This window comes from Chiloscyllium punctatum, chromosome 35, assembly GCF_047496795.1.
Source record: "Chiloscyllium punctatum isolate Juve2018m chromosome 35, sChiPun1.3, whole genome shotgun sequence".
Classification (NCBI taxonomy): Eukaryota; Metazoa; Chordata; class Chondrichthyes; order Orectolobiformes; family Hemiscylliidae; genus Chiloscyllium; species Chiloscyllium punctatum.
In genome coordinates, this window is record NC_092773.1 from 15,888,329 (window position 1) to 15,899,541 (window position 11,213).

Sequence of the window (11,213 nt, forward strand, 5' to 3'; positions counted from 1 at the left end):
CCTTGAAAGTGGAGTCACAGGTAGATAGGATAGTAAGAAGGTGTTTGGTATACTTTCCTGAATTATTCAGAGTATTGAGTACAGGAGTTGGGAGGTCATGTTGCAGCTGTACAGGATATTGTTTTGGCCACTTTTGGAATATTGCATGCAATTCTGGTCTCCTTCCTATCAGAAAGATGTTGTGAAACTTGAAAGGGTTCAGAAAGGATTTACAAGGATGTTGCCAGGGTTGGAGGATCTGAGTGACAGGGAGAGGCTGAACAGACTGGGCTGTTTTCCCTGGAGCGTCACAGGCTGGCGGGGTGATCTGATATAAGTTTACAAAATTGAGGGGCATGGATTGGGTAAATAGATAAAGTCTTTTCCCTGGGGTGGGGGAGTCCAGAACTAGAGGGCATAGGTTTAGGGTGAGAGGGGAAAGATATGAGAGAGACCTAAGGGGCAACCTTTTCACGCAGAGGATGGTACATGTAAGGAATGAGCTGCCAGAGGAAGTGGTGGAGGCTGGTACAATTGCAACATTTACGAGGCATTTGGATGGGTATATGAATAGGAAGGGTTCGGAGGGATATGGGCCGGGTGCTGGCAGGTGGGACTAGATTGGGTTGGAATATCTGGTCGGCATGGATGGGTTGGACTGAAGGGTCTGTTTCCATGCTGTACATCTCTATGACTCCATAACAGAAAATAGACAATAGATGCAGGAGTAGGCCATTCTGCCCTTCGAGCCTGCACCGCCATTCAATATGATCATGGCTGATCATTCCTAATCAGTATCCTGTTCCAGCCTTATCTCCATACCCCTTGACTCCACTATCTTTAAGAGCTCTATCCAATTCTTTCTTAAATGAATCCAGAGACTGGGCCTCCACTGCCCTCTGGGGCAGAGCATTCCACACAGCCACCACTCTCTGGGTGAAGTAGTTTCTCCTCATCTCTGTCCTAAATGGTCTACCCCGTATTTTTAAGTTGTGTCCTCTGGTTCGGCACTCCCCCATCAGCGGAAATATGTTCCCTCCTGCCAGAGTGTCCAATCCTTTCATAATCCTATACGTTTCAATCAGATCCCCTCTCCGTCTTCTAAACTCAAGGGTATACAAGCCCTGTATGTCGCTTTCATCCACCTCGCAAGACCTGGTCATCAGAAACGACCTTTTCAAGGTTCTCCTGAAGATCAGCTCCCCACCAAAACTACGCAAAAGTGAGGACTGCAGATGCTGGATCCAGAGTTCAGATCAGAGTGGTGCAGGAAAAGCACAGCAGGTCGGGCAGCATCCGATCAGCAGGAAAATCGACGTTTCGGGCAAAAGCTGCGCAAAATGTCGGGTTTTTTTCCTGCTCCTCGGATGCTGCCTGACCTGCACTTTTCCAGCACCACTCTGATCTGAACTCCCCACCAAAACCGCTGAGCATGATAGAATCCTTCCACAGTAACACAAAGGGGACAGTGCAGTTCAACAACAACTCTTCTGAACCCTTCAACATCCACAGCGACGTCAAACAAGGCTGCATCCTTGCTCCCACACTCTTGGGGATTTTTTTTTTTGCTGTGCTCCTGAAACATGCCTTTGGCACTGCAGTGGAGGCGATTTACCTACGCACAAGATCAGAGGGCAGGCTCTTCAACCTGGCCCACCTCAGAGCCAAGACAAATGTATGTGTGGCACTCATCAGGGACATGTTGTTTGCTGATGATGCTGAAGTTGCAACACACACCCAGCAGGAACTCCAGTCACCGATAGACCACCTCTCCGAAGCTTGCAAGGTTTTCAGGTGACTATCAGTCTGAAGATTATGTGCATCTTGGGACAGGACACAGAGTAACTACCGGTCATCACCTTTGATGATGACAAACTCAATGTGGTCCATCAGTTTACATCCTGGGGTCTACCATCACTGATAATCTCTCCTTGGACACAGATTGATAGGAGGATCGGGAAAGCAGCCTCAACTCTTGCTCACCTCACAACTCGAGTTCGGAGAAATCCCAAGCTGAGAGTCAAGACAGAAGTGTCAGTCTACAACGCCTGTGTCATTAGCACACTGCTGTACAGCAGTGAAATGTGGACTACATATGAGGACTGAACACCTTCCACTTGAGGAGTATCCGCTGTATCCTGGTACATTATCGTGTCCAACACAGCGGTCCTATCTAACACTGGCCTTCCCAAAATGTACACTTTGCCCAGGCAGCAGAGACTGTGTGCTGGCTGGACCATGTTAATCATCCAAGGAACAGGAGAATCGACGTTTTGGGCATAAGCCCCGAAACGTCGATTCTCCTGCTCCTTGGATGCTGCCTGACCTGCTGCACTTTTCCAGCAACACATTTTTCAGCTCTGATCTCCAGCATCTGCAGTCCTCACTTTCTCCATGTTAACCATCCCCAAGGATATCCTCTGTGGAGAGCTCGTATCTGGGAAGAGACCCGCTGCGCTACAAGGACATCTGCATCAGGGACACGAAGGCGTTTGATATTGCTACAGAGTCCTGGGAATGGCTTGCAACTGATCGCACAAGATGGAGAAGCACCCTGAACCAACACCTCAAAACAGGAGGAAAGAAGCTGATGAGTACTGCAGCAGACAAGTGGCCACACGGGAAGGAGTGCAGCAGTTCCAGCAGATTAACGACCGCACACAGATGTGACCTCTGCGACCGTGACTGTCACTCCAGTATTGGTCTCTTCAGTCAGAATGACGTTGCTTCAGGGAAGCAGAAAGCCAGAACAACTAGGTTGCAACCCATGGTCAGCCATGACCGAAAGGGGCCTCACACAAACAGAATTTTTAGGTGTTCTGCAAAGCGGTGCCCAGTGTGTTTCATCTTTCCATTGGAGAGCAGACCTCTTTGTGAGCAGTGAATATAGTCGACTCTCTTGAGTCAAGTCCAGGTAAATGGCTGCTTCAACTGCAAGGTGTTTTGGGCCTTGGGTTGAGTTGGGAGGACCCAACTCTGAATGGTCCCCATTAGCGGCTATTCATCGTACCACGCTGATCTCTACCCATTCCTTTTTCAGTTCAACTGCTGTGTTCTCTGTACTCGATCTCTGCCGATCATTCACTCCTCCTCCCCACCTCCCCCAACTTCATTTTCAGTATATCTACACCACCAGTCTCAGCTCCAATCAGTTCTGAAGAAATGTCACTGGACCCAAAATGTTGACTCTACTTTGTCTCCACTGATGCTGCCAGACCTGCGGAGTTTTTTCAGCAATTTCTGTTGTGTTTCTGATTTCCAGCAATTGTGGTTCTTTGGTTCTTTATTTCCCCGATCATGGGTGCACAGTTCACAGTCTTATCCCTGCTGCTAAACCTCTGTTGCCATCGGACTTGACAAAAATGATTTTGTGCACAGAGAAATTGTCATCACCATACTCCTGACCTGCAGTGAGGCATGGCTAGTGCATGAGCAACATGGAGAAGCACAAGAGAAATTCCATCAATATTTGCAATCAAAACATCTTAAGGACACTCCAAAGCTTTTTTTTTTAGAATTAGCATTAGAATCCCTATAGTGTGGAAACAGGCCCTTTGGTCCAACAAGTCCACATCGACCCTCCAAGGAGAATACCACCCAGACTCATTCCCCTGTATTTACCACGACTCATGCATCTAACCTGTACATCCCTGAACACGCTGGGACAATTTCGCACAGCCGATTCACCTAACCTGCACATCTTTGGATTGTGGGAGGAAACTGGAGCACCTGAAGGAAACTCGCACAGATACTGGGAGAATGTGCGACTCCACACAGACAGTCGCTCGAGGCCAGAATCAAATCCGGGACCCTGGAGCCGTGAGGCAGTAGTGCGAACCACTGTGCTGCCCCATGGGTTCTTGGAACACGACAGCAGTGACTATAATGACTTTGAGATACAGCTACTGGTTCAGAATGGTGGTAACTGCATTAAATTGCATGATATTTGAAATTTCAATGTCTTGATGGGGTAGCAAGATGGCCAAGAAGGAAGTAAATGAATGGAAATCCTCTGGATCCTGCGACTTAATAGGATGATCAACTATGTGCTGAAAGATGTGTGGATCAAAAATTGACATGCTCAGTTGTTGAAGTCTGAAGTCACAAAAGTGTGTCGCTGACATTCTCGAATTGAGGAATAGGTAACGGTGCTTATCTGACTTGGGTAACCCAGGGAGCTCGGATCGAAAACAACAAAGAAATGGAAGCATGTTAAAACTAGCACGGTAGTTTCAATTACTGTGGCAAGTTGAATTGACAATCATTTGCAGTTGATGGCAAGGGAATAATTTGTCAATTATGCAGTCGACCTAATGAAAATATATTATGATATAATGCAGTATCCAGAAGAAGCTTTGCTATCACGGATGTCCCCTAAGTGCTCCAGTTTCCTCTCTCGGTCCAAAGATGTGCAGGTTAGGTGGATTGCCCATGCTAAATTGCCCATAGTGTCCCGGATGTGCAGGCAAGGTGAATTAGCCATTGGAAATGATGAGTGGTTCTGGATAGGATGCATCTTGAACAGTCCCTGTGGACTGGATGGGCCAAATGGCCTGTTTCCATCATGTATAGATTCTGTAATTCTATAAACAGCTTAATTGTTACTTTTTGTCTTGCGTTGACTCTGAAACAAGCTTTCAGAATGGCTTCATCTCCTGTAACAGTTTCCTGACCTGGTGTGTGAATTTGTAGTTGCTTTTGGGTGGCATTTTTCCTTTGGTCAAAATGGTAATTCTGTAAGACTGCCTTCAACAGTTCCAGCACCTACAACACATTTCCATGTGAAATACCATCAACGTTTCAATTGGTGATGAGGCTTTCATTTGTCAATCCAATTTTGGTGTTTCTTAATGGTTTTGATGTTGGCCATATATGGTGAAGGAACTGAAGTATTTCAGTTCATATCCCATACACAGTGGGCAGAGACTCATGGCCAGCATGGATGCTGATAAACTTCATTTGGGCAAAATCGTATTGTTCTCTGTCTGTAAGCTACTTCAGAAATTCTGTTTCTTTCTTTAATTGTTTAACAATTACTTTGTTATTCATATGTGTTCAGCTGCGTATGTGGCAAGAATTGTGAGGTGAAATCCCACACAGCTTTGGTGGAATTGGCAAAGCATTTCACTGGAGATGAATGTACCTCAGGAGACCAGTCTTAATTACATCTAAATATAGATTTGTGTTGATGGCAGAATCCCATGGCAGCCAAACCACTTGGATCACTCAAGGCTATTTTAAGCAATGCTTATATGACGTTTCCCCGCCCCCCCATACGAGCTCTTGGCAAAACCAAGCACTTTTGGCCTTGTATCTGAAAGATTCTGGGCCTTTATTTTCATCTTATTTCCTCTCCTTATCTATTGGTCTGTAGTTCAAATGTAAATTTTAGACAGAAGAGTAAGTAACAAAAAATAACCAATGGTTTGGAAAGGAATGGACGAAGCAGAAATATAACTGATGAGTCAATGGCCATTTATTTGATGTGATGAATTTGGTGTATGACTGTGAACAACAGATTCATTTTCATGCAGCAAGTTGAAAACATTGTATTCCAAGATCAGCCATGCCATAGCTTCTTGACTTGCCACTGCATCAGTATGATTTCATTGAAAGCTTAAAACCTTCCCATAAGATGTCCATTTTTGTGGTTCTGTTCGCCGAGCTGGGAATTTGTCTTGCAAGCGTTTCGTCCCCTGGTCTAGGTGACATCCTCAGTGCTTGGGAGCCTCCTGTGAAGCGCTTCTGTGCTGTTTCTTCCGGCATTTATAGTGGCCTGTCTCTGCCGCTTCCGGTTGTCAGTTCGAGCTGTCCGCTGTAGTGACGAAACGTTTGCAAGACAAATTCCCAGCTCGGCGAACAGAACCACAACAATGAGCACCCGAGCTACAAATCTTCTCCCAAACTTTGAAGATGTCCATTTATTACAGCACCTGATGTTGAGGCCTATCAGAATGACATTACCAGTTTTGTCGCAGGTGATTTTGGAAATTTAAGTATTTCAGTGTTGCAGATGTACAGCCACAGGAACTGATGTGATCCTGATTGCAAAAGGAGCCTTAGATTAATTTGTCTTGAAGCTGCTGTTGGACTCAAGATTGGAAAATGACCTTCTCACTCAATTTCATAATTTCTCTGAATTGTTCTCATTATCACTGGGTCTTCATTTTGCAACTTAAATCTCCAATGTGTGGAAAGTTGCTTGAAGTTGGCAGTTCACTATTCTGTGCAGGAAGGGTGTGTATGCCTGAGTTTCTTTATAAACTGGGACAAACGGCAATATTTTCCACTTTTCTCAAACTGTTTATTTGTTAATGGTTTCCAGAAAGTGCACGAGATGTTGAAGAAGGGCTGGGATGCTGAAGGCTCACCATTTAAAGGACAAACGTTTGATCCCTCTCTGTTTAACATTTCTCCTGGAGCTGTACAGTTCTAAATTTCCTGCCAACACTATTGATATTCACAAGGCACAGCATCTGACCCCAGGCGCCACCGAGGATCTGTACAAATCATGGATTGCACTCTGCTCTTGAGTAACAAGAGACTTCTGAGCTTCGAGTGAAGTCAATGCAAAGCATCAGCTGCCAAATCTCGATCGCAGACAACGTATTTATTTCTCGTAATTCTTATTCTTAATCAGTCTTGCATAATTTAGATTTTTCTGAGAAGTTATTTGCTGTCTGCAGATATTTTGGGCAATTCCTCCAAATATTGTGATTTAGAGTGCTTTCCGGTGAGTAGTGACAGTAGTGTTTGATACTGTTCTTATCCTTTGTGTGAATGCACTGATATTTATATTCCTCTTGTGGCTTTGAAATTAAATAATAAAAACATTTGTGGGCAAAAATTATAGTGATCTAGTCAATCTTACTTTGTATTTGTGTGGTTTCAATGAACAGGTTTCTTGCAAGAACTTGTGACAGAAATTGAGTTTTTTTTTGTGTAGTTTTAGCTGAGGGGAGGTCTATTTCATCGAATAATATCACATAAAGGGATCAAATCCAGCTGTAATTCAAGCCATGTCCCCTTCTTCAGACCATAAAAACATTTCTGAAGTTCTGATCTGTTGTCTCTGAGCCATTTTACTTCAAGGAGGAAGCATGCCACCGAGTTAACGTAAAGGTGTTTGATTTAGTTTCCACATGAAAAACAACCATTTGAATTAACCTGACATGATTGAAATCCAAGAAAAACAACGAGTTACAGAAACATGGAATCATGCAGCATGGAAACAGACCCTTCGGTCCAAACAGTCCATGCTGACCATGTTCCCAAACTAAAGTAGTCCCACTTGCTTGCGCTTAGCCCATATCCCACCAAACCCTTCATATTCACGCACTTAGCCAAACGTCTTTTAAATGTCGCAACTGTACCTGCCTCCCACCACTTCCTCTGGTTGCGCATTCATACATGAACCACTGTGTAAAAAAAAAGTTTCCCCTCATACCCTTTTATAAATCATTCTCCTCCCGCCTTAAAAAAAAGCCCTAATTTTGAATTCCCCTACCCTGGGGAAAAAACCCTTGCTATTCACCTTATCACTGTCTCTCATGATTTTATAAACCTCTACAAGGTGACCGCTCAACCTCCTGTGCTGCAGTGAAAGAAGTCCCAGCCCTTCCAGTCTATTTTCATACCTCAAACCCTCCATTCCTGGCAGCATCATGGTAAATCTTTTCTTAACCCTCTCCAGTTTAATAATAATCTTCCTATAAACAGGGCGACCAGAACTGCACACAGTACTCTGGAAGTGGCCTCACCAACATCCTGTATGAATTCAACATGATAGCTCGAGTCCTGGGCTCAGAGGTCTGAGCAAGAAGGCAAGTGTGCTAAATGCCTTCTTAATTACCCTTACTACCTGTGAAGCACATTTCCACGAATTATGTACCTGAAACCCTCTGTCTGTTCTACAATACTACCCAGGGTCCCACCATTACTTTATAAGTCCCGTCATTGTTTTATTCCCAAAATGCAATCCTTCACATTTATTCAAATTAATCTGTCTGCCACTGTTCAGCCCATTAACCCATATTGATCAATATAGATAACCACCTTCGCTATCCACTTCACCACCATTTTTTTGGTGTCATCTCCAAACTTACTAACCATGGCTGCTTTATTCTCATCCAAATCAATTGTCACAATGACAGACAAAAGTAGACCCAGCACTGATCTCCCAGGAATCCCACTGGTCACAGGCTCCAGTCTGGAAAATAACTCTCTGCCACCACCCTCTGTGTCAGACCAGAAAGCCTTTAAGAGCCATTGTTGTGAAGGAGGCATTTTGGAAAAGAAGTCTTATCATGTCAGTTTATGTGTCATTGTTACATATGTGGGTATTACTCTTGTCCTTTATTCACAGTTACTTAAGTCTTGCGAGTTTAAATGTGAAGGATGTCTCAAGTTGCAATACTTTGGTGCTTTTCAAAAACAGATGCAAGTTCCAGTGGAGCAAAGGATCGATCCAGCAACTCATGTCATTCACAGCAAGCTTTTCTACTTAGTGTCTGAGACTTGTTAGCAGAAAGTTCATTTTAATTTCAAAACCATCGGAAACATCCTGGACACATTACTCAGGTAAGACTTTAGAAACGGTCACGCTTATGGTGGAGTCACACATTGGTGAGCTCTTCATGTGAGAGACACTTTTAACCCTTTTGTCCACACAAAGTGAACGCATTGTGAAGAGGCCCCTCGCTTGTCTTCCTACTTCTTCTGAATTAACACTCAGTTTTTTTTTTCAATAATGTCTGTTACTGACCTGACACCTTCTCAGACAATTTGGTTTAATTGTGACACTGAAAGCAATGATCAAAGTCATGCAATTTGTAAGTGTCTTTTCCAACTTGTCTGAAGGCACTGTCCCTCCATGCAGTTACACAGGTGAAAATAGACCCAAGATGCTTTACGTAACAGATATTTTCTCCAAGTATGAGTCATATAATGAGTTCAAGCTATTAGAGCTCGGAAGACATCACAACGTAATCTGATGTTGTCCCACCTTGATGTTTTTACCAGAGATCAGTGAGTGATGATTTGGAAAAACTGGCTGTTTGTTTTTCACTTGTTTCTCCCAAGACCAGGCAGTTTTCTCTCTCAGGTTTTAATGAACTCATGAATTGGGAGTTCAAACTTGGGATTTACTGAAGTAAACTGCTTGTGAATCCACTTGGCCAATGTCTGAAGGGTTACATCTGCTCAATGTGATTTACAATTTTCCCCTGATAAAAGCATGATATCTATATGACAAGATCATGACTGCATTTTCTCAGCAAAGGCTGCCTTCATACCAAATGGTTTTTCTTAGTGCTCTTAATCAGTTACTGAATGGTTAAAACATAGAATCATGCAATTGCTAGCCTTGTAAGTCTGGAAGATAAAAAGTAATTGACTGTGTTAATATTTAATCTTTAACAGATATGTCATTGTGAGAGCGATGTAATTATACAGAGTACCGTTGAACAATATGCTTAGATGCTGTATATAGGTTTAGCTTAACCCAGAGCTGTGGGAAACCGTTAGCATATTCTGAATGCAGTCATTTATACATATGTCATACAATGTTAGGGATTAACTGTTTAGTAAGATAAATGTGGGCTAATTTGTTTTCTCACCTGTAGATTCTGCTCTAATGTGCAATCAGTGAAGCATGCAATATTGTGACCGGCAATTGTGTAGTCAAAATCCAATTAAACTCTGTGAAGACATCAAGCACTTTGTGTTCATTTGAATTCTTTTGTCTATCTTTCCTTGCATCAGGTGTTCATGAGGCTCCAAGTTATTACCAAGACTGAGAATGGACACTTGGCTCTTTGGGGTTTGCCAGTGAGGTATTACCAGTTGAGCAGATAATTTCACATATCATGAAATTGGAAAAGATTGTAGAGCTATGAGGACAAGACCATGGAGCAACTTGGGAATCAAGATGAGGATTTTAATATTCAGGCGTTGCTTGATGGCAAGCCAGGTAGATCAGATTGCGAGCACAGGGGTAATGGAGCATCAGGGCTCACTGTGAATGAAGACATGGGAAGCAGAACTTTGGAAAACTTCCAAGTTTATGCAGGATGGATTATTCCTGTTTTGGAATAAGCAGGTCTAGAGATGAACTGAGGCACCAAGAAAGATTTTTGAAGTAGGTTCTCCTGAAGTGGTTACAGTCTGGCCAGGTTAGAGATCAGGAAAAAGGCAGTCTCTGTACAATGTAGAGGTCAGAAGCAGTATTTGGACTTGGGAAGGTATGCTATGAGGAGCTAAAATAATGTCTGTGTTTCTGCACAAGCAGAAAGGTTGATGGGAAACAGAACTAGTTCCCACAAAGCTACATGCTCTGTGGGGTTCTCAACCATGTGTGAGAGATTCCCCACAAATACTGATTCAGTAGTCTGAACAATAAGTTTGAAAACTGCATGAATTGATATTAGATTTGAGGAACTACAGCAACCTTGATTTGGGTTCCTTGGTGCTGTCACTTCTTCACTGCGTACTAAATATTATGCTGCTTCCAGATGAATGATTTGAGTACCTCGTGGAATATTGAACACTTGAGGGCTGTTTCTATCTTATATATTCTCAGCCATGATGGTAAGCAGCACAGAAGAAAAAACAAGGAGAACTTGAAAAGTACTTCAGCCATATAAAAATTAACAGGTTTTAGTTTAGACAAGCAAAATTTTTCGTTTTCAGTTCAACTTGTACATCAGTCTAAGCCGTGTAGTCACACAGAAGGGATGGGAATTGACCTACCCGTACCAGCCAATTCACCTTCTACCATTAGCCTGAGTCTAAATTTTTATGTAGAGCCCAAAAAAGTATTGATTTTAAGGGACTTAGATATTGATCCAAATCGCTGAAAAAGCTTGACATCAACTTCAGTGTCACTTGTCAGTGTGAGTTGTATTTCCATTCATGTTAGTATTACTTTAGCAAAATCTGACTCCAAATCATAATGGGAAATTGTGTAATAATAATGCATTTTTAAGGCTGTCTCATCAATATGATGAGAGGCCAGTTCCCCAAAGCAGTAAGTGAACAGGCTGCCAGCAGTTTTGCTGCTTTCATTTCTCATAGATCTATTGTAACCAATTGTGCAAAAATTTAAAACTTCCATAACTCAAAAAATGCAGCTTTTGATAAATAAATACACCTGTGATTATAAAGGTATTGTGGGATATTTTCTTCTGTCCTTGTGACTACTAGGATGTTTCCAGAAATTCTTAGACCATGTCCAG

The 11,213-nt window shown here is 42.9% G+C and overlaps 1 protein-coding gene across 1 annotated transcript in view; it reads left to right on the forward strand.

The window, feature by feature from the left end:
• The window catches only part of nudcd3 (NudC domain containing 3), a 48,821-nt gene extending 41,977 nt beyond the window's left edge, over positions 1–6,844 (forward strand). Inside the window, exon 6 of the mRNA XM_072554074.1 lies at positions 6,305–6,844. Within this exon, the coding sequence (XP_072410175.1) occupies positions 6,305–6,415 (111 nt within the window). The 3' untranslated portion in view covers positions 6,416–6,844. The remainder of the gene's footprint in view (positions 1–6,304) is intronic.
• Positions 6,845–11,213: the final 4,369 nt, after the last annotated feature.